Here is a 21,950-nt window from a genome sequence, read left to right as displayed (position 1 = left end):
TCACTGGTTGTTAGATGCCAGGCGGCCCTAGCAACAAGTGACCAGAGTTCAGGTGGAGCTGGAGACAGAGCGAGTGGCAGCACTACCGCAGGTTTTGCTCGCTCTGTCAACTCCATTCCGGGACACTCTATTGTCCCGCAATGGACCAGGACCCGGGACAGACCTGCTAGTTGCGGGACTGTCCCGGGCAATCCGGGACACGTGGGCACCCTAGCTAAGGCGGGAGACCGAGGAGCTAGTGAAGACTGTGGGGGGGGGGGGGGGGGTTGATTGAAGAGTTCCATGATAGTACTAGGGCGCTTAGTTTTTTTGCTTGGGGCAGCGGGGGAGGATTTATTGGGACCCCCGACCCAGAAGTACTCATCGTCCCCTTCTTGAATCTGTCACACTGGGGTAGTACGCTGTGAGCTGCCGGGCCACCGCAGCCATCTTGGGAGCTCCAGGGGGAGCCAATCCCCTGTGAATTTTGGGGCAGATGTCCCATTTTTGACCTTCCCGGCGGACACAGATTGGTTGTGGGGACCAGTGGAAACAGATGTGCCAGAAGGATGAAGGCAAAGAGACAGCGATGCTGACAGAGCTCGGCTATGGAGCTTCTAGCATGCACGCGGCTGGACACACCCCCGCCAAATTAAATGTTTATCATTTTGGATCTTTAAAGCACTGGGAGTGGAGGAAGTTGCATCCGTACCTGCTTCCCATTTGATATGAAAGAAACTGGAAGTGATGAGGATTTTGTCACTTCTGGTTTTGGTTGGTTGTTTACAAGCCATTACTGAGTTGTACAGCATCCACTTAAATCCATCTCTGTTTGATCATATGCTTTGGAGGCCAGTGGAGAGATATGGGTCCTATAGACCCCAGAGCTCTCCATAAAGACGACCCATGCTATCATAATTTTGTTCATCCCTTGAGATGGCAATAAAGTTGATTTAAAAAATTAGAGACTGTGTAAAAAAAGTTTAAACAAGTAATAAAATATAAGTGACTTAAGAATGAATAAAATATTTAAAGCACCCTCGTCCCTTGTGCCCATATGCAGGTGGCACAGTGGTGTAGTGAGTAGCACTCTCGCCTAGCAGTAAAAAGGGTTGCTGGTTCGAACCCCAACCACGACACTACCTGCCTGGAGTTTGCATGTTCTCCCTGTGCCTGCGTAGGTTTCCTCCGGGTACTCCGGTTTCCTCCCCCACTCCAAAAGACATACTGGTAGGTTAATTGACTTCTGTCTAAAAATTGGCTCTAGTATATGAATGTGAGTTGGGGACCTTGGGTTGTAAGCTCCTTGAGGGTAGGGACCGATGTGAATGTATATGTAAAGCACTGTGTAAATTGACAGCGCTATATAAGTACCTAAATAATAATTAAAACAGGGTTTGACAAATTTGCTTGGGTCTAGGAGCCAGCTAAAAAAGTTAAAAGCCAGAAAACGCACCCGTCCCGCCAAGCTCGCACACAAAAGCGAACACATACGTGAGTAGCACCCGCATATGTAAACGGTATTCAAACTACACATTTGAGGTATTGCCACGATCGTTGGAGCGAGAGCAATAATTCTAGCTCTAGACCTCCTCTGTAACTCAAAACATGCAACCTGTAGAATTTTTTTTAAACGTCGCCTATGGAGATTTTAAGTGGTAAAAGTTTGTCGCCATTCCACGACCGGATGCAATTTTGAAGAGTGACATGTTGGGTATCGATAAACTCGGCGTAACATTATCTTTCAAAATATAAAAAAAAATTGGGATAACTTTACTGTTGTCTTATTTTTTTTTAATTACATTTTTTTGTATTTTTTCCCAAAAAAAAGTGCGCTTGTAAGACCACTGCGCAAATACGGTGTGACAAAGTATTGCAACGACCTTCATTTTATTCTCTAGGGTGTTCGAATATATAATATATATAATGTTTGGGGGTTCTAATTCGAGGGAAGGAGATGGCAGTGGCAACAGTGAAAAAACACATTAGAACTGCTGTTTTACTTGTAATGCCAACGGCCACCACCAGATGGTGCCAGGTCACAGAAGGAAGCTTGGGCCTTCGCAAAGCCGCGCCCTTAATTACCGGCCGTCGCGGGCCCACCGCGATCGTGCGCTGGGGGGCGCACGGAGACCCAGGATCCTGTGCCTTCGTGCGCACCCACGGGCCCTTGACGGCCGGTAATTAAGGCCGCAGCTTTGCTGCCATGTGTAGGCCGCAAAGCTGCGGCCTCAATTACCGGCGGGCGCCAGGTCACAATTTATTGTCGCAATTGCGACCGGGTGCCTGGATTTTGTCAAGCCCTGATAATAATATGCAGACATGTAAGCGATAATCGTACCACATGTAAGGTATTGCATCAAATGTTAGAGCAAGAGCAATCATTCTACCACTAGGGTTCCTTATGTAACTCCTAAAACTGTTAACCTGTAAAGGCTTTTAAGGTGTCGCCTATGGAGAAAAACTTGGGTATTCTATGTGTGTGCACTAAAAATGTAAGCGTGTGTGGTTTATTTTTTGAAAATGTGTGTTTTCAAAATGGCTACACAAATATCATGCAACGTAAAAAAATTGTAGCCACCATTTTAATCTCCAGGGTCTCTGCTTTCAAAACGATTTAGGGGTTCAAGTAGTTTTCTCGCAAAAAAAAAATATTTTTACATGTATGTGAGTGTCAGAATTGGCCTACTGGTAAGGTGGAGGTGGTTAATAAAATGAACACCCAAACCAAATTTTGAAAGCCTTCTGCCCCCATGTGCATTGCATACCCATTTTGCAGAGTAAGAGCAAATATCAGGCCATCACTCATGATTAATGTTAAATTAATAAGCTGTAAAGGCTTTTTTTTTTTTTTTTTTATTTATTTCTATAAATTCCACAAGATGTAAATGGTTTTAAAAATGTCAGACAATTTGGGATATTGTAATTTTTTTCCATTTCAAGGGTGCACATACAAAACCGCGAAAAAACTTGCAAGGATATGTTTACAAGCCAAAAGAGATGTTTATTAGCATTTATTTGGGTTTACATTAGTTTTATGAGTGTGATTGTGTAGCCTCTAACAAAGTTCCCGACTATGTGGTCATGATATACTACTACTGTACATTTGGCTGTGATTGTTTCCTTTGTGAACGGGAGCTCTAAAACACCTTTATTTTTAGATTAAATATCATGAAGAGTTTGAGAAGAGCCGGATGGGTAGTCTCTCCATTGATGCAGGAGATGAACGTAGAGGTTCTGAAGATGGTGGCAATTATCGCCGAACTCCCTCAGAGAGCATGCCCCCCCATCAATCCCCAGCCAGTAGCTCAGGTAATGAAGCAAAACAATTATTTGTTCTTTTGTAGAGCATCCAGTCAAATTTAGACATTTTAAAGACCTGTATTGTATATATTTTTTTTAAAGTGCATCTGTTCTCAGACCATGAACAATAAAGAAATGTACCGTAAATACTTTAATGTCCATTAACAACTTGTCGACTGCGCTATAGCCGAATGACTGCTACAGTGCAGTCGTCTAGTTCTGGGACACCTTCATAGGATGGAGTCCTGTGATCGCGCCTGCTGCTGGGCGCAGGCGGCATGCCCTGTGATCGCAGTGATGAGGTAAAGAGCCAATCAAGTGGCTCTTTATCATGTGATCAGCTGTGTTCAATCCATTATCACTCCTTTCCTCATGCTGTCAGCATGAGGATGGGAGAAGAGAGCCGATAACTGGCATCTCTAAAAGGGACTTGGGCACTGATAATCAGGGCACTGATTAGCAGTGTCCTGATTATCAGTGCAGTGCCGCCAATCTGTGCATACCAGTGTCCCCCATCAGTGCAGCCTTATCAGCGCACATCAGTGAAAGAAAAATAAATGTCGGTCTTTTTTTTTTTTTTTATTTTTTTTAGCAAAAAATAAAAAACCCTGTGGCGATTTAATACCACCAAGAGAGAGCTCCATTTGTGTGAAAAAAATGGTATACATTTTGTTTGGGTACAGTGCTGTGTGACTACGCAATTATCATTCAAACAGTGTGTAAGCGCTGAAAATTGGCCTGGGCAGGAAGGGGGTGAAAGTGCCCAGTAGGCAAGTGGTTAAGAGACACAGGATATATGTATTTAAAAATATATACTGAAGGATTTGTACACTGGCAAACAAAGCTGTTGACCAGCCCAGGTGTAAGCACTCACAATGCCTCATTTTTTTTGGCGTAGGTCCTAGGAGGATGGAGGTCTTGTTTTCATTTTTAAGATTTTTTTCACACACTACTGAGCTGGGCTTTCTATGTTATTATCCAGGTCAGCTTATCCTTGGTAACCCCTTGGAGTCTGTATCTGGCCTGTGCCTGTAATGTGACCTTCTACATTAGGCTCTGCCAGTGGTACTTTACAGATTTCTCATTTACTGCCGCAGAGCGCTGTCCAAGACCAGAGCTGTTGCAGACTTGTGCGCTCTCAAGTTTTCACTCCATGCTCTGTTACTGCCAATTTCTTTCCTTCAGGATACTGTCTTCCTGCTATTGCCCCTATATGGAAGAGACACTGTATATGGTTTACACATTGAATAGTCTTTGCTGCTTACAATGACCTGGTTACCTTCAGCTGTTAACCTTTCTGCGTAAGCAGTTGGTTGTGAGTAAACGCCCACGTTATTTTCAGTCTACGGGAAAATGGCGGTGGCTTTCTTACCCAGGAGGAAAGGCTGAGTGTCGGCAGGAGCAGGCACCCACATCCTCCTTTCGCAGTGCAAGGAGGCACCAGTTTACTACGTGTATATACTGACTGGTACAGTGCAGGACACAGCCTAACCTTGCAGCTCCCTATGGGGACAGCAGTTGGGGGGGGGGGGGGGCACTATGTCGGCTATCCTCCTGGCGTGTGGACCATAAAGATGGAAAAGCAAGCCAGGTGGCTGTGTCAAAGGGGGAAGACGACAATGGTGAGTACTTTTCTTTTGCCTTGGGAATTTAGCTGCAAAATCCCCAATTCCAGCCAGATGGTTTCTGGGCATTTGAGATAATCTCCCCTGGGGTCTGGATTCAAATAACCCAGAAGCTTCTGCTAAAAACACCAGCCACAGCTCCCTCTTTCATCAGAGATGGTGGACAAGTGGTACAGACGAGCAAGTGTGCCTAGACCACCTCAGATGGGGAAAAAGGTAAGCAAAGCATTGCTCTCCCTTCCCCTCACTCCCTCACTGTGTATATACTGAGTAGTGTAGTGCAGGACCTGGGGTCTGGATACAAATAGCCCAGAAGCTACTGCTAAAACCACCAGCCACAGCTCCCTCTTATATCAGGCACTGGTTATCCCAACAGTAGGTTGCCAGCCTCTCCCTACATGCCCGGTTGTGGTACATTAGTAGGGGTGAATTTAGCGAAGAGGGGGGGGGGGGTGCCTGGTAGATTCACTACAGGCCATGTATACGACTTAACAAGTTATTAATTGTGCAGTGGTTGGATATTGTATCTACAACCCAGGCTATGCCTATAAAATAAATTGTCCCTGTTGGTCGTTTCATAAAGGTAGGTACCATGACATCAGTAGACCTCAGTAATGAAGGTTTGTCCTTGCTGGGATGTTTTTGTGCCACAGCAGAAATACACATTGAGATTTGTGATCTCTGCTCATAAGGGGTATATTGCTTTACATCAGAACTGCACTGAAGCTTGTTTGGTGTCCTTTATATCCTAAAGGTACTGCTTTATTTGGCTACAGATCAGAAAAAAACAGTGAAGGTCTGTACTTTCTGGTTTTGTGCCGCATGGTGGAAATGCCCATCATTGAGTCTTGTGACATCTCTGCTCATAATTGTTATATTGCTGCACATCAGACATACACAAGATTGTGGTTTGTCTGGGTTTTTGTGTCCTGCATTACTGCCTTTTTGGTTGCTTATCAGAAAGGCAGTAGTATAGATTGATTTTTTGGGCTACATTGCAGAAATACAAATTGAACCTGTGTCAGGGGTAGTACTTATACTGCCATTGGTAATCGGTGCAGCACCGCAAAGTGGCGTTGTGCCGACAGTGCTATTAACGGCAATGGCTGCCGATTTTAGGCATGCGATTTGACATGTTGAGTCGCATGCCAAATCACTTCAATATGGATGTGCTATCTCTATTTAGAATTGTTATATTGGATCAACTAGGGAGGGTAGTCCGTGAAGTGTGGGGTGTATTGGGATTCCACCATCATCCTCGCCATCACCACCGCACCAGCATCAACCTATCAGCGCACATCATCAATCGCATCATCTCATCGCCTTCTGCACTTTCTCATCATGATCAACATTAAATACTCAGTGGACTCCCTGCGTAGCCTATGGAATGCTGCCACAAGACTACCAACCTCCATCCAAAAAACTCTTAGGAATGAACACCTACTAAGGAGCAATCGCTAATTGAACGCCAAACAGGATGGCATCACTCCAACCACAACACCTATAGCCCTGATCAACACTAGATCGGCAGTCAAGCACAGACAGGAGATTCACGACTTCATCACCCAACACAACACAGATTGCCTCTTTATCACGGAAAGCTGGCTAACACCTGACTGTAACACCATCCTAGCAGAATTCGTACCCGAGAACTAGTGCATCCTAACCGAGCATAGAATAGGGCTAAGAGGAGGAGGCCTTGCAGTGATCTACAAATCCCACTTCTCTCTCATCAAACAAACTCTACAGAACTCAGTACCTTTCATGGAAACACTCGCCCTGCAACTCCAAACTACAGCCCAGGACATCGTCCACATACTGCTATGCTACAGACCACCGGGACCAAAGACTCGCCTTCTCGCACCTCTCACCGAATTCATCTCGACGTACACCTTGAAAACTAAACACCTCATCCTACTCAGGGATTTCAACCTCTGGGCTAATTCTACCCAGGACCCCATCACCACCTCCTGCATCGACCAACTGGAAAATTTGGGTCTGCAACAACTGATAAATGCTCCCACATGTTTCAGGGCACACTCTTGACCTGATTTTCAAATAGAAAATGTACATCAACACACTGGACAACTCGCCTTTATCATGGACAGACCACCACTCTATCAAATTCAAAATGACTACCAACACTAGCCTCCAAAAACCAACATATCCAATAACAATATATTGGACAAGATCACAGAAGAAACTACACGCACAGCTCTTCAAAACCACACTATCAAATAACATAACAATGGTCAATTAAAAACATTCAGCGGAAGAAACCCTCAACCTCCTTAACAAAGCATTACTACAAACAGCAGACATAGTCGCTCTAAAACGCAGAGCACTTGCCTGCAAAAACAACTCTAGCAGGTTCAATGACGCTCTTAAATTGCTGAAGCAAGAACGCAAATGAGCTGGAGGAGAGATGCAATTAAGGAAATCTACAAACTAGTTACCAAGAAATACCACATAGAAATCTTCAAAGCGAAGAAAGAACACTTCTCCAATACCATCGCAAAAGCCCTAAACCGCCCCAGCGAACTTTTCATACTAATCGCTCAGTCTATGAACCCCACCTGTCTAGAGCCACCAGCGAACGAAACACAAGAATTCTGTAATGAACTATCTGATTATTTTATTGACAAAATCGAAAATATTCGTGAAATAATTTTGCAGAAAAAAAACAACCAACCTCACCCAGCCAAAGAAAAAAAAAAACAATAATATAAATATTCTTCAATCTACGCTATTCACGCTGTTACCAATCACCATTGAGATCACCAAAAGTATCATCAAAAATCTCAGACACTTCAAAACCAAACTACGTAATTTCTACTAAACTCTTGAAAGAATGAACCGACATCTTGGCACCCACCATAACACATCTCATAAACCAATCTTTTCAAAGAAGGTATTGTTCCAATTGCTCTCAAGCAAGGCATAATCAAACCCCCTCCTAAAGAAACCAAACCTTGACCCCCCAAAGACCCAAATTGCCATAGACCGATAAAAAGCCTTGGCACCGTCTCCAAAATCATGGAGAAAGTAGTAGTACAACAGCTACAACTCCATCTGGACTCCAACAACCACCTGGGCCCACTACAATCAGGTTTTCGCCCAGGCCACGGGACAGAAATGGCACTTCTCAAAATATGGGATGATGCTCTCCAAGCAGCGGACGAAGGAGAATTTTGTCTCCTGGTGCTGCTGGACCTAAGTGCAGCGTTCGACACAGTAGACCACAATACTCAATTTTTACGCGGAGTCGCAAACTCAAATCTACCATGGTTCGCATTGTTCCTAGAAAATCGATCAGACAGTGAAACTAGGAGCCGTCCCATGCAGAGTCCCTAAAGGATCACCCCCGTCGCTGTACTCCAACATCTACCTCCGCCCACTACTCACAATTATTAGCAAACAAAACCTGTTCTACCACTCCTACACGGATGACACTCAACTATATCTGCGTATCGCCAACAAAAAAGATCAATATCATGGATTAGAAAAATGCCTGACATTGATAGATAATTGGATGACAGGGAGCGCCCTCAAACTTAATAGATCAAAAACAGAACTTCTCTTTCTCCACGCAAACCAGAAGACAAAATCTAGAACGACATTGACTCCTCCCATCATCTTGGGACAAACCATCACCCCAAGCACAAAAGTAAAAAAGCCTAGGAGTAATCTTTGACTCAGACATGTCTATGGACGCACAAATAGGATCAGTGGTCAGTGGATCTCGCTATCTTCTCCACTTGCTGCGTAGACTCATCCCCTTCATCCCGGAAGACGACACAACAGTAGTAGTGGGAACACTCATCAACTCCAGACTCGACTACGAAAATTCCCTCTACCTAGGACTACCCAAATACCAGATGTCTCGTCTACAAGTTGTCCAGAACACTGCAGCCAGACTGGTTCCCATGTTTTTTTTTTTTACCTGTTGCAAATCTCCCTGGTCTTAAGGTCCCTCCACTGGCTAGCCGTAAAGGATCGGGTGACATTCAAGACCCTCTGCCTAACCCACAAATGCACACAAGGAATCCGCCGCAATACTTATGCAAGAAAATAAAACACTACACCCCAAATCGGGCCCCACGCTCAACTAATCAGAACCTCCTCCACATCCCAAGTCCCGCTACAAATCTAAAGGAGAACAAAGATTCGCAGTCCAAGGACCGCGGCTATGGAACGCTCTATCTACAGACATTCGGATGGAAGTGAACAATCGGGCCTTCAGAAAAAAACTTAAGACACATCTATTCTGAAGCGCGGCTGGACACCGATATTGGATACAGCGCCTTGAGGTGATTTAGTTAGCATTTGTAGCGTTATACAAGTTACTCACACCAGACATAAACAAAATTTAAGGTTGTCTGCCCTTTGTCTTGCATATGCTGCCTTATTGGCTACATATCAGAAAGGACACAGCAGTCCTTTTCTGATTTGTTTTTGCTGCTCAGCAGGGAGTCACATTGAGGATGGTGGCATCTCTGCTCTTTATTTGTATATTGCTACATATCCGACATACCGTATTTTCCGGCGTATAAGACGACTTTCTGGATGCAAAAACATGCATCCAAAGTCGGGGGTCGTCTTATACGCCGGGTACGGTCTCAGTACTCACTTTTTTTTTCCAGCGGTGACAGTCCCCCATGCTGCAAGCGTGAATGATTTCAAAGCCGCGCCTTCTCTTCAGAGTGTTCTGTGATAGAAGGAACAAAAATCTTCCCAGCAGCGCCTCTGTTCTGTGTTCCTCCTATCGCAGATGCCTTCTCATCCTCGGACGAGATGAGAAGATGTCCGTGATAGGCGGAAAACAGAACAGAGGCGCTGCTGGGAAAATTTGTGTGCCGCCTATCACAGAGCACTCTGAAGAGAAGGCGCGGCTTTGAAATCATTTGCGCTCGCAGCATGGGGGACTGTCACAGCTGGAAAAAAAAAAGTGAGTGTTTGCGGTTATTGCACTGGGGGGCAACAAGTTCAGGCACAGTGGGGGCAAGTGATGACACAGTGAGGGGCAAGTAATGGCAATGTGGAGGCATGTAATGTAATGGCACAGTGGCACAGTCTGGGCATGTAATGTAATGGCACAGTCTGGGCATGTAATGTAATGGCACAGTCTGGGCATGTAATGTAATGGCACAGTCTGGGCATGTAATGTAATGGCACAGTCTGGGCATGTAATGGCACAGTCTGGGCATGTAATGTAATGGCACAGTCTGGGCATGTAATGTAATGGCACAGTGAGATTTGAAAAAGCCTGTTTCTGTCAGCGGTTCTGGCTCCCCCTCAGTTTCCAGAAAGACTAGACGGAAGGGGGTAGTCTTATACAGTGAGTATATCCCAAAATCAAAATTTTTCCTGGAAAATTAGGGGGTCGTCTTATACGCCCAGTCGTCTTATACGCCGGAAAATACGGTACACAGTTTGTTTGTGTCCTGTATGTCCTATATTTATTGCCTTATCGGCTGCATATCAGAAAGGCACAGCAGTGAGCGGTGTCTTTTCTGTTTCTCATTGTTCTACCTTGCTGCTTCCTAGGGACATGCAGCAGCAGGGGGTTGTTGGCTGTGTGGGAGCCCTACGCTTATCTGTCCCTTCTGGTTGAGGTTTTGCTACACAACAGGAATAGACATCATAGAGTTATTGCCTTACTTTGCAGTACACCAGAAAGATCGCAGCTGTGAAGGCTGTCTGTTTTTATGTTGATGCACAGCAGAAATACTCAACATTTAAGCTTGTTGGTGCTTTCTGTTTCATACTACCTTACCTTTCTGCACTTCAGAAAAACACAATGCTGCAGGTCGCTGGTGTCCTTTCTCAGTGTTGGTTCTATCTGACTGCACGACAGAACTGCATAAGAGAAACATTCATCAGAAATGCGCAACATAGTAGATTGGGTCTTTCTGTGTTGAGTCTTGTTTTGCTGTACATCAGTAAAACACAACAGTTAATGGGGTTCCCGTCCTTTCTGTGTTTTATATCAGTTATGACCTAGCTAGCTGCACTTCAGAAACACGCAGCATTTAGGGTTTGTGTGTGTCTTAATGTTTTTACATATTGGCCGCACATTAGAACACCAGACTGTGAGGACTGTTTGTCTACATTGAAGTTCAGATTTGGGTCTCTTCCCATATTTGATATGTTGGTTTAGCTAGCCACACTCAGATACACAACATTGTCTATGCTTGTGTCTAAATCTATTATGCTGTACCCACAGTTTATGACCTTTTTTTATTTGTGATATTAATGATGCATGTATCACCTTTTGTATTTCAGCCCTCTTTTCTGTGGAGGGGCCAGGAGTTCTGGCTGCAGACGTCACATGTCGGAAAGCCTTAGCCCCTTACATGCAGGGATGCCAGAACAATTTCTTAGGGTTGAAGCCCAGTAGGGTTATAGGACACTGGAGGAAGGCGATAAAGAATCACCCTGTTCAGTATGAACTTGGGAAGTTCTGTTCAGAGGAGTATTATGGCCTGAAGATGAAGTATAAAGATGTATAGACAGAATAGGTTCCGGTTCGGTGCATGGCCTTCATTTCACCCTTCTAGCAGTACTAGATGTAGCAGTATGAGCATTCTACTCCTGCTATGGACTTTAATATCCAGAAGTAGGCACTCGGGCGTAAGTAAGACCATAGATTGGGTATGCCTTAAACCCAGGGATCAAGCTTCTGTTAATCCATTACCCTTAAGTAGGATTTCCTTTAGTCTTTGCTGACGTAAAGATATAAAAATGACAAAGAAAAAAAAAAGGTGGTCTGTCAGGGTAAACAGGGTAGTGTTAAGACAGGCCCTCTTATTGATCAGTGTCCTTGTGTTACAGCACAAGTAGTGTAGTGTCCTTGTGTTACAGCACAGATCTCTGATTAATCTTTTTAGGGGTTCTAAGCAGCGCCTACATGCACAATAGGCCATGGTTGTTAGATGTGTGACAGGCAACATTGCTAATCTACAAGTTTAACATGTTTTCTGATTCCATCTTTAAGAACCCACTCCACCTAGATCATGGGTGTCCAAACTTTTTTCAAAGATGGCCAGATTTGATGAAGTGAACATGCGTGAGGGCCGACTATTTTGCCTGACATTCCTTGAACCATTAAAATTCGGTCTAAGTGTGTTCGTCCGAGCAACTAATACACTGTCCACCAAGAATTCTCTTGCCTTTGTGGCTGTGTGTGGTGAAGAGATGAGCTTGGGCGTATTATTTGAATATACTGTATATATTTATTTTGCTGCCCAGGACGAAGGATGCGCTTGGGCGTGTTATTTGGATATACCGTATTTATCGGCGTATAACACGCACAGCCTTCGCATTGCCATAATGGCAGCCTTAGCATTGCCATGAATGCAGCCTTAGCATTGCCATGAATGCAGCCTTAGCATGGCCATGAATGCAGCCTTACATTGCCATGAATGCAGCCTTAGCATTGCCTGCCATGAATGCAGCCTTAGCATTGCCTGCCATGAATGCAGCCTTAGCATTGCCTGCCATGAATGCAGCCTTAGCATTGCCTGCCATGAATGCAGCCTTAGCATTGCCTGCCATGAATGCAGCCTTAGCATTGCCTGCCATGAATGCAGCCTTAGCATTGCCTGCCATGAATGCAGCCTTAGCATTGCCTGCCATGAATGCAGCCTTAGCATTGCCTGCCATGAATGCAGCCTTAGCATTGCCTGCCATGAATGCAGCCTTAGCATTGCCTGCCATGAATGCAGCCTTAGCATTGCCTGCCATGAATGCAGCCTTAGCATTGCCTGCCATGAATGCAGCCTTAGCATTGCCTGCCATGAATGCAGCCTTACCATTGCCTGCCATGAATGCAGCCTTACCATTGCCTGCCATGAATGCAGCCTTACCATTGCCTGCCATGAATGCAGCCTTACCATTGCTTGCCATGAATGATGACTCACCATTGCAACCAATACAGCCTATCGAGTGCAGCCTCACCATTGCAACCAATGCAGCCTCACCATTGCCATTGAGTGCAGCAACCCATGTTGATGAAGACATGGCCTCTTCCCGACAACCCTGGCCGTTGGTTGGCGGGGTCTGTGGGAGGGGAGCTTATCGGAATCCGGGAGCCCCCTTTAATAAGGGGGCCCCCAGATGCCGGCCCCCACCCTAGGTGAATGAGTATGGGGTACCCCTACCCATTCACCTGGCGGAAAAAATATGTAAAAAAAAAAAAACACTACACAGGGTTATTAAAGTAATTTATTAGTCAGCTCCGGTGCCCCCCTCTTTTCTTTAGCTCTTTTACGAGGGGGGCTGCTTCTTCGATGTCTTCTGGGGGGGGGGCGGGGGGTGTGCAGGTCTTCACCATCATCTGGTTCTCTTCACCGGGGGGGGGGGTGCTTTCTTCTTTAGCTCTTTTACAGCGGTCCCCTCCCGGTCTTTGGGGGGGGGGATGTGTCGGTCTTCACCGCCGTCTGGTTCTCTTCCGCCGGGGGGGGGGGGGGCGCTTTCTTCTTTAGCTCTTTTACAGCAGCCCCCCTCCCGAGCTGCTTCTTCAATGTCTTCGGCGGGTGGTGCCTGGGCTTCTGTCGCCTTCTGCCTTCTTCTTCGATGTTGACACGTCGCTTCCTCCCATCGTAATGCCGTGTGCGCGGCTCGCACCGATTTATATAGGCCTCTTATGACCTCACAGTCCCATCATGCTCCAGGTGCACGGAGCATGATGGGACTGTGAGGTCATAAGAGACCTATATAAATCGGTGCGAGCCGCGCACACGGCATTACAGCAGGAGGAAGCGACGTGTCAACATCGAAGAAGAAGACGGAAGCCCGAGCACCCCCCGCCAAAGAAGAAGCCCGGAAGGGGGTCCGCTGTAAAAGAGCTAAAGAAGAAAGCGCCCCCCGGCGGAAGAGAACCAGACGGCGGTGAAGACCAACGCATTCCACCCCCCCCCGGCAAAGAAGAAGCCTGGGAGGGGGCCGCTGTAAAAGAGCTAAAGAAAGCGCCCCCCCCATACTCATTCACCTAGGGTGGGGGCCAGCATCTGGGGGCTCCCAGGTTCCGATAAGCGCCCCTCCCGCAGACCCCGACAACCAACGACCAGGGTTGTCGGGAAGAGGCCCTGTCCTCATCAACATGGGGACAGGTGCTTTGGGGTGGGGGGCCACAGGGTGCCCCAAAGCACCTACCCCCCAATGTTGGCATGCGGCCTGGCGCGGTTAAGGAGGGGGGGCGCCCGCTCGTCCCCACCCCTTTCCTGACCGGCCGGGCTGCTGCTCGGATACGGGTCTGGTATGAATTTTGGGGGGAACCCCACGCTGCTGTCTCCTTAAAATCCATAGCAGATCCAAGGGCCTGGTATGCTCCTGTAGGGGGAACCCCTACTGTTTTTTTATTTGAAATTTGGCGTGGAGTTCCCCCTCAAGATTCATACCAAACGCAGCTGACATAGTGCACTGCGATTACCTGTGATTATGTGCCGATAGCTGCGGGATTTCGCAGCTGGACGCATTGAGATCTATTTTTTCTATCCGCACGAAACCGCAGGGAACAAAACCTCAGGTAACCGTAGTGTGTGAATGATGTCATAGGAAAGCATTGTGTGCTTCTAGCTGTGGTAAAATCCACAGCTAAAAGCACCATTCTATCCGTCTGTGTGAAAGGGGCCTTAGGATCTTTTAATTCTTACCATGGTAAAAATGTCTATCCCACTCACTCTATTCCTCAATGGATTTATTTTCCCTAAGTTGCAAAAGTACTTCTTTGTTGTTCTCTTTACCCATTATTGCTTTCGCTGTGCCAACTGCTTTGGAACGGGATAATGCTTTTAGGGCTTGTTCAGACCATACGTGATGGGAAAATCACACAGCTTTTACTTGCATGAGTTTACATCAGTTTTCATGCACATTTCAGTGAGTTTTTATGCACATTGCCATCCGTTTTCGTGCATGTCAGTTATGTGCCTTGTTCACACTAGAGGGCTATTGTCACTTTGTTTACTTTCGTGCAGATAACTTCAAACGTGTTGCAAATTCCTGCGCAGAAAAAAATCTACACACGATACCAGTGCCATGGTGTGAACAGGGCACATAGAGAACAATTAGTTTTTTTGTGCATTCTCAGAACACATGCAGAAAAACTGACATCTCTGCACATGGTGTGAACTAGACCTTAAACTGACATGGGAAACAAGGTCCTGAAAGCACCATTGGCAAAGCCTAGTGCCTGAAGGTCACATTCCAGACAGGCTTCACAATTTTCTCTCCACTGGGGTCTGGGTACAGCCACTGAGGCAGAACCAAGTATTGGCTGAACTAGATAGCTGCTGTGTAAATGCCAGTTTAAGAAAAAAACCTTGTAAGATAAAAGTATTTGCGGAGAACTGAGTATGTTGATAGATTTGATATATTTTTTTTAAATAATAAAAAATAAATGGATCCAGAATGTTTACCTACTTAATGCCACAACATAACCCACATGACTCATTTACTTTGTCCCTCGATGGACAAGAAAGAAATTATATTTTTGGTGTTGGATTTAGATAAGTGATAACCAAAGACAGATGTTAACGAATACTGCTCCTATTTGTCTTTCGTATGTTTGTTTAGCATATCAACATCAGCGACAGCAGCAACAGCAGCCGCCTAAATATGGTTACCAGGAGCCAGTGACTCCTGTCACTACCCAGCACTCAGCCCCTGCAGGAGGAGTAAGTACCATTTCCTAAAGAGCGTTTGAAGTCTGCCAGCTGGCTATTTAAAATGTATACATTTTCCATGCGAGTTTCCTTATTATTAGTGTTAATAACTTGGCTTAGCACTTTATTTAATTCACTAGTAGGTTTATATCAACACCTTGCAGGAGTTAGGATGCAAGATAAAGCAACCAATGGAGCTGGCAATACCTAATGACAGAACCCCATCTCTGCTAGAGAGCTTCATCTTATCCTGATAGTCATAGAGCTATTTTTCGGATTTGTGCAGGGGGTAGGGATATTTTATCTTTTTTATTTTCAGTCAAAAGCTTATGGAAAGACAAGCTGGATATCCTAGATCACAGGTGTCAAACAAAAGGCCCACGATCCGAATCCGGGCCATTTAATGTGGCCCTCGCACCTCTCCTGCAGGAGAGCTCCAGCTCTCCTCTGGTCCTACGCCAGACCCTTACTTTCAAGCAATGCATCCAGCTTCTTCCTAGCAGCAGCATAAGGAAGGGGGGGGGGGTGCACTGTGATGTAAGGGAGAGTGGGAGACTCAACTTCTGATGGTGGCTCTGGACATCTAATCTTACAGATACAACCAGCCCTTTTGAGGGAAATCAGAATGCTGATGCAGCCCATGATGAAATTGAGTTGGACACCCCTGTCCTAGATCCTTGTGGTCATTCACGTTCAGACATTGACTGACTGTAGATCTTTGCTTTAAATAGGGGTCCAATATTATATCACTGCTTAAAACTCAGCAGTGGCGACCACTGTGTTGTGCATGCACTGTAGGATTACATTCGACTGATGTTCCTCAGTTGCTTGTCACAGTATTTCTCCTAAAGTGAAGAGCCTTGGGACTAATTTTCCTGAAGGTTGGCTGCATATTCCCCTGGGAAATGACTACTCGGGTCACTATATTGACTGAGGGTGTAGGAATGAGCAAATCTGCCAGGGTTCGGCTCGTAGTGAGGTTGAGTGACCCTAGACTTCAATGAGGTTTGATGCAAAGTTCAGGTTTCACAAACTTTATATGCTGGTCTGAGAGAATAATTTGTTACTAACTTTATTGCAAACAAGCAATTGTCAAAAAAGGGCATTGTGAGCTGGAGCTGCTACTACCCCTCCTTTTTATATTTGTTACATGTCCCTATTCACACAGCATAACAAAAAATATTTAATTGCAGCTTACTTTTTTAGATGCTCTGTTCTGGACCTTCCAGCTAGGAAAAATCTTTGCTTAGTTTTGTAGTTTGCGATGGAGCTGGGCAGTGGTGTTTGCCATAATGAATCCTGTTTCTATTGTGCAGGCAAATCTTCATTATTGATTCTACCTAGATCTCGACACCACCTAGATCTCGACACCATCTGTTCTAACAAAGCGTTAAGGTGTACAGGCAGGGCTTTTTCCATTGTATGTTCATGAGGTCAGGTTTGAGATGGAATCACTAACATTGGCCAGAGCAAAGTTAAAGGGGTTGTAAAGGAAACATTTTTTTTCATAATAAGCATTCCTCTTTTCACTTCCTCATTGTTCGTTTTTGCTCAGAAGTTGCTCTATTTCTTATCTGTTCACTTCCTGCTTGTCTAATTGTTACTCACCACCTTGAAGAGAGGCTTTACTGCGGTGGTCAGTAACGTGCTCGCCCCCTCCTGGGAACTACATCTGTGCGGCAGGACGCTCTCTACGTGTTAGAGACTTCAAGGAGGTGTGAATTACTGGGCGTGCCGCAATTCATACTGGGAAATGTAGTTCTTACATGAACGAGAGCCGCAAACCAGGAAGTGAATGAGAGAACAAACTAGAACGCCGGAGGTAATATAGATGAAGGAATTTAATAGGTATTTACTAGTTTTTTAACAGAATCATTGCACTATTCTGTCTACCTTGCAGACATTAGGCAAAAAATGTTTCTCTTATCGTCCATGGACGGACACAGCTCCTTAAATCTTGACAAGTGGGTTATGTTCCCTGTTTACAGGAGAGGACTAGGCAGAAACATGTTAAATAGTTAAATACATGTTACATTAACAGAGTTGAACAGCCCCGCCCAGGGGGCGGTCCCTCCAGACATAACCCTCCTCACTGCAGCTTGCAGCCTCAGTTTCGTTCTGCCTAGCAGAGAAGGACGTATGGCTCCCTTTGGGCCCAGCGCCCTGAGGAGAAATTTTATTTTATTTTACTTTACTTTTTCTTGAAGAATCTTCTTTCAACTGTTGGCTGAGAGACAGGCTGGATATTATAGATCCTTGTAGTCTACTCAGTCCGACCAGCAAGCGTGGCCACACCTTTGCAAAGAGGCTTGGTCTGCCACGCCATACCTCATGACTCCTGAGGTGGCCGGTGAGCTTTGCTCCGAGGTCCACATATGACTGAGCTGTGGTGTTGCCTCAATCACAGTGGACCGGGCCGACAGCTACCTCCATTGCGGTTGTAGGTCTGTCAGGAATGCGTCAGCGAGTCCTCGCTCGGACGGGTAAGTACAGTCCCTCCTGCTTCGGTGGGTTGGTACAGCTGGGCATTCCTGGGGTTCGGGGGTCCCTTCCCCTTACTTCCCTGCTCCTTTCCCTTGCTGCATTGCTAACATTGCCGCTGTCAGGGGGGAGGGGGCCTTCCTGAGGGGACTGTTATCTGGCCTGTGTTTTTTCTTTTTTGTATTGGGCTTTCCTGTGAGGTAAAAAGCCCTGTGATGAGCACAGATGTTTATGATTATACTTCAGCAGACGCTGACTGATTGGTGACACCTGTAACGGTTTTGCTTTTTATGCTGTATCTGTGTCTTATCCTTAAATAAAACAGCCCTATGAGGCTTTTCCTGTTTAAACACAGGTCCCTGCAAAAGTTACCTCACGGTTCTTTTCCTCACAGGCAGCGCTGTGCAGTCTCCTCCTGAGGGAGTCCCCTGGTTACCCCTGGTCAGCGCAGCAAGTGGGTGAGAGGCCCTGAATAGGGCTCTAGGAGCTTTTGTCTATTTGTATGGACAGGTGTGCATATAATACACACTATATGTAAATATTGGAGTCAGTATCTGGGTCCTTCCCCACATGCTGGTGGTGGCAGCAGGTTTTAGCTCCTGTGATTCCCACAGAGTTTTTATTGTTAGTCCTGGACACAGTTTGTGCCAGGGTGGGGGTGGACTGCGGGCGGGCGGTAAAAGAGTGCCCCCTTCCCCCGTTATCCCCTGGGGAATGCTCTGTTATGGAGCCATGGACTAGGTACCTAGTTTAAAAAAAAAAAAAAGGCAGAATAAGGCATTTATGGGTGCGCTTTTTACTGCTGCAAGGGACTCTCCTAAGCTGCATAGTGCAGCTGGGTTTCCGCTGAGGGCTCGGTCTTTTTTGGATCACACAAATCAGACCGCTGTGTAGGTTTTTTCCTTCTGTGCCCTTCTTTGATAATTTCTGAGGTGCGGAATGAGAAAAGCCACTGAGGGCTTTTGTAGTCCCTCACCGCCGGGCGGGAACCCCTACTTGTATGGATCTGACTGATAGAAGATCCGAAGTACTGACCCGTTCCATGTTTACCATGCTGGGGTCTGGCTTGCGGCCTATTGTGGCCACTACACTGGGGTCTCAGTGGTCGCTGGCGCTATTTTTTGGGAGATTTTTCAATTACATTGAAAACTCCCATTGGCGCCCATTTTGTCGTAACCACGCTATGGCGCAGCTTACATTGTGCTGGCCTTTTTCCTGTGGCCGCGTTCTGAACGCTCGGCGGCCATCTTGGAGTAGTCCTGACCCCTAGTGCTGTATACAACTCACAGAGTGAGCATTTTGCACCAGACAGTGGAGGAGCACCGACTCTCTCCTGAGGTTATTAGCCTAGCGGACCAGCTGGTCCAGGGCCTCATATAGGTCTGTGATGCTTCATTGAATGCTGCGCCCTTGTTATCCAGGGCGTCTGTTTCAGAATGGTTTTATGCACACGGTGGTGTAGTGCTTAACTCCATTACTTGGCAGCAAAAGAGTCATTGGTTCGAATCTGCACACTGACGCCAATCTGCCTGGAGCTTGCATTGTCGCTCCCTGTGTCTGTGTGGGTTTCCTCCGGGTACTCCGGTTTCCTCCAAAGACATGTGTGCATACACCTACATAATATACATACACACTATGTGTGTGTATTATTTAGGGGCAACCCTCCCAGGCCGTCAAAGGCCCAGCTGGGGGACTAATCTGTCCCTGGGTGCATAAGCCGATCACGCCGGCACCCAAATCCTGCCAATGTATATAGCCTTCCCTCCCTGTCTCTAGGTGGGAGGGGCGGCTTGCAGGTTCACAATTCAGTGAAACCTCCCTGCTCTCCGACTAGTGGGTCTGCGAGGTGGTCTCTTCGGAGTACTAGATAGGGTTTCCTCCTATCCACAGAACAAAGTTCTGTCCTTGTGTCTTCCCCTCCCGGCACGTCGGTCTGCCTTGGGCAGTGTGGGTTTTGCTAAGCTGCAAGGTAATTTTACCTTTCCTGCAGGACGAGAGTTTTGGGGTTTTCTATGGGCCTCAGGCCCTAAATACCTTTGTGAACGTCGGGTAGTTCCGCATGGAATCCATTTGTTCGGTGGTAGCTGCGCTTCATCCGGGGGATGTCCTGACGTCCTCGGACATCAGGGACGCATACATGCATGTCCCGTTTTGCACATGTCACAGTGTTTTTTTCTGTGCTTCGTGATGAGAGAAGGGTCTCTGTCAGCCTGTGGCCCTCCCTTTTGATCTGGCGTCAGCACCATGGGTTTTCAGCTAGGAGCTCGCACTTATTTGAATTTTGTTGGGACAGCGAGGCTTTGCCTCATTGGCTACTTTGACGACTTTCTTCTGAGAGCAGCTTCTGTCTCCGACCTAGTGGATGGGTTATTCCCATTCAGACCCTCCGAAGATTCGGGTGGATGTTAAACGTTTAGGCCAGAAAGTGTAGCTCAGTGGCAGCAAGCCTGCCCTACATGTGTGCGACCCAGGGTTCAAATTATGGGCATGCTAGGTTCCGACTCAGCGTTGGAATATCTAGTGTTGATCCAGACTCCTCAGTGGCAAAGGTCCTTCTTCCCCTGGAGAAATTGCAGACTCTTCAGTCTGCGGAGAAGGTATTGACATCACGCAATCGGTCTTCTCTCCGGGCGCCTGCTGGTTCAGGGTCTGTGGGTAGCCTCCTTCAAGGTGGTACTGTATGCCCAGTTCCACACCCTGGTTTTCCAGTGGATCTACTGTCCAGGTGGTAAAAATCTCTTGTCTCTGAAATCATTAGATTCCTGTGCGCCACCTAGTCAGAGTCTCTCTGAGTTGGTGACAGAGATTCCCGACTCTTCGGTCCGGGAAGTTGTCCCTTCCTTCCAGTGGTCGGTGTTTACGACGAATGCCAGCTCACGGGTTGTGAACCTGGAGGTTCACAAAACTGGGGGGTCCAGTCGGCCCTGAGTCGCTGGACTTGCGTGGACCTATGACCACACCTCCTTGAATGTGTCTGGTCTCGGTAGCTACCCAGGGTCGGGCCTGGCTAGTGCCTGGTGGAAGACCGCCTGGGAATACCAGGTGCTGTCTACTGTTCATTGTCCTACTATTTTAGGCGATCAGGCTATGCTTCTCCTTGTGGTCGACCAATCTGGTTTCAGCCGGACAACGCCACGGCCGTGGCTTCAGTCTACCATCAGGTATGCCGGCAGGCAGACTACTGGAGTCGCCAGATGCTGGACCAGGGCGACTGGTCTTTGTGCTTGGGGTGTTTCGGCTCCCTTGCAGGAGGTGAGCCTCACATGGCATGGATCTCCTGGCAGCTTGTCTCCGCCGCAAGGGTGTCAGTTAGTGGCCAGGTCTAGTGATCTTGTACAGACGCGTCAGTCGCGCTGGTGGCCCTGTGTTGTCTGTATCGGTGATTTTTTGCCATTCCTCCATGGTAGTTGCTTCCTCGGCTGCTCCACAGAGTGGATGCTGAGGAGATCCCGATGATTCTAATCGCTCCAGATTAATCTCGGCGTCCTTGGTACGCTGATATCGGGCGCCTGGTAGCGGAGGCACCCTGGCGATTGCCAGGGCAGGAGGTTCCTGTCTCAAGGTCCCATACTTCCTCCTGTTGTACAGTCACTGACTTGCTTAACATGGTTATTGGAAGCCAGACTTTAGGTGACCAGGGTCTGTCTGACTCGGTCATCTCAACAGGGCACCGTAGTCTTCTTCCGGAGGATCTACCGTCGCACCTCTCTTGGTGCGAAGGGATGGAGTGACGTCCACGGGCGTACTTTCAATGTCCAGGGTCCTGCTGTTTTTAAAGCTTGGATTGGATCTAAAAATTGCTTAAAGCACCGTTTGGGGGCAGATTTCAGCCTTGGCTGTGTTCTTTTAGTGGCCTTTTTGCGGCCCGTTCCCTGGTGGGTCCCCTTTTTTTGTGTGC

The 21,950-nt window shown here is 46.8% G+C and overlaps 1 protein-coding gene across 1 annotated transcript in view; it reads left to right on the top strand.

The window, feature by feature from the left end:
- LASP1 (LIM and SH3 protein 1) overlaps positions 1 to 21,950 on the top strand; it is a 271,510-nt gene that overhangs the window by 222,194 nt on the left and 27,366 nt on the right. Inside the window, exons 5-6 of the mRNA XM_040329778.1 lie at positions 3,141 to 3,291; positions 15,483 to 15,583. Coding sequence (XP_040185712.1) covers positions 3,141 to 3,291; positions 15,483 to 15,583 — 252 coding nt within the window. The remainder of the gene's footprint in view (positions 1 to 3,140; positions 3,292 to 15,482; positions 15,584 to 21,950) is intronic.

This window comes from Rana temporaria, chromosome 12, assembly GCF_905171775.1.
Source record: "Rana temporaria chromosome 12, aRanTem1.1, whole genome shotgun sequence".
In the NCBI taxonomy this organism is placed as follows: domain Eukaryota; kingdom Metazoa; phylum Chordata; class Amphibia; order Anura; family Ranidae; genus Rana; species Rana temporaria.
This window is presented reverse-complemented; position numbering and strand designations above follow the sequence as displayed.